Below are 1603 nucleotides of genomic sequence, written 5' to 3' on the forward strand. Positions count from 1 at the left end.
AAAAATGTTTGGCCAAAGGGATGGTGAGCATTCGGAGCGGGTGTTTTCATCAAGGCGACCATTGATCAGCAATCTGTTGAGAGGAATTAATTTTTTCATTCAACCAGATTTGCATGATGTGAAAAGGAATATTGAAAAATTGGGCGGAACGATTGTTGCTCAGTTGACCGGCAAAGTGATGTTAGCCATTTTTTCTGAAGCTGCGTTGCACGGTGAGAGCTGTTTTAAAAATTTTGTTCTGAAAATGTCCGAAAAGCGAATTGCTTGCGTTTCTGACGACTTCGTCGACCAAATTCAAAGTATTCCATTGCACGACGCGTTGGCGAAATGTAAAATTAATTCCTGGGATGCTGACAGTGTAATAAGGCGCCAAAAAAAAAGAAAATGAATAATAATTGCTGATTTTCTTTTTTCTTTATTCATATCAATAGATTGAAGTGAAACGTGATCAAATTGGATATGCTTCTTTGGAAAAAACAATGCCAGGTTCAATTTTATTAAAAATTACAATTCGTTTGTGCAAGGTTGTCTTTTCAGGAAGTTCGAAGAGAAAAAAAATTGGACAAAATTTTGATAATGAAAAAGTGATAATCAAAGGTGGAGGAGCTGTGCATGCGTGTTCAGGTATTTTTTTTCTTGCTATTTATTCTTTTCTATTGTTTATGCATATTTTTTGAAAGGATTGCATGAAATTGCCCACGTTTATCAACAAAATGGAAAAGCTTATGATGTTGTTTTGAATGCTGTTGATGTGAACTCTGGAAGAAATTCATTTTATAAATTGCAAATTTTGAAACACGACCATTCGAATGAGTATAATTGTTTCTTTTTTGCATTTTTATACTCATATATTTTCGTATGTATTGATTTATTTGTTATTAACATGTACGTTCAGATTTTGGGTATCTCGAGCGTGGGGTAGAATTGGCACGACGATTGGTTCGCATTTGTTGGAAAGTTTTGATACAGCTTCTGAAGCTATTGAATTTTTTTGCGAGTCTGTTTGAAAATTGTTTTGAAATTTTGACACTAATAATAATCACAAATGAAATTAGAGTGTATTTGGAGAAGACTGGCAATGAGTGGAATAGTGAAAATTTTGTCAAACATCCGAATAAATTTTACCCAGTTAAAATCGAATATTTTTCGGTAATCTTTCTATTCTGTTTAATTTGCATAAATTATTGAACAGAAATTTTTTTAATTTTTTTCTTTTATAGAAAATTCCTTCTCCTCCAAAAATAAGACCAGGCTCCAAGTCGACTTTGCCAAAAGCAGTGAAAGAATTGATGAAATTGATTTTCAGTGTGCAAGCTTTCAAGCATACAATGCTGGAATTTTCAGTACAATTGACGCTTTGAAATATTAAATCTTATTCACTGTTGAACACTTTCGTTCAAATGGTATGCATTTTTACAGGTTGACGTGAACAAAATGCCGCTTGGAAATTTGGCCACCGATCAAATACAGCGTGCTTTTAACATTCTTTCTCAAGTGAAAGAGGTCAGCATTTTTGATTTTTTAAAAAAATATCTTTATATTTATTTTTTTCCTTTCAGATATTAAAGATGGATAATGATCAATTGTCTGAAATGGAGCGAAT

The 1603-nt window shown here is 32.8% G+C and overlaps 1 protein-coding gene across 1 annotated transcript; it reads left to right on the forward strand.

Annotated features, from left to right (window-relative positions):
- The first annotated feature begins 4 nt into the window (after positions 1–4).
- Tsp_13850 (poly [ADP-ribose] polymerase 1) lies at positions 5–1361 on the forward strand. The gene is made up of 4 exons (XM_003367830.1): positions 5–212; positions 538–624; positions 896–1149; positions 1221–1361. Exons 1-4 carry the CDS (start codon positions 5–7, stop codon positions 1359–1361), a joined length of 690 nt encoding a protein of 229 aa, XP_003367878.1.
- The last annotated feature ends 242 nt before the right edge of the window (positions 1362–1603 follow it).

The sequence above is a fragment of the Trichinella spiralis genome (assembly GCF_000181795.1).
Source record: "Trichinella spiralis strain ISS 195 chromosome Unknown Scfld3598, whole genome shotgun sequence".
Lineage (NCBI taxonomy): Eukaryota > Metazoa > Nematoda > Enoplea > Trichinellida > Trichinellidae > Trichinella > Trichinella spiralis.

What these genes read in the sequence shown, in the direction of transcription:
- Tsp_13850 (XM_003367830.1), top strand. Translation starts at nt 5, where the DNA reads ATGTTTGGCCAAAGGGATGGTGAGCATTCGGAGCGGGTGTTTTCATCA. An exon ending in AGCTGTGCATGCGTGTTCAG is followed by an intron (nt 625 to 895) that starts GTATTTTTTTTC and finishes ATGTACGTTCAG; the next exon opens with ATTTTGGGTATCTCGAGCGT. An exon ending in TTAAAATCGAATATTTTTCG is followed by an intron (nt 1,150 to 1,220) that starts GTAATCTTTCTA and finishes TTTCTTTTATAG; the next exon opens with AAAATTCCTTCTCCTCCAAA.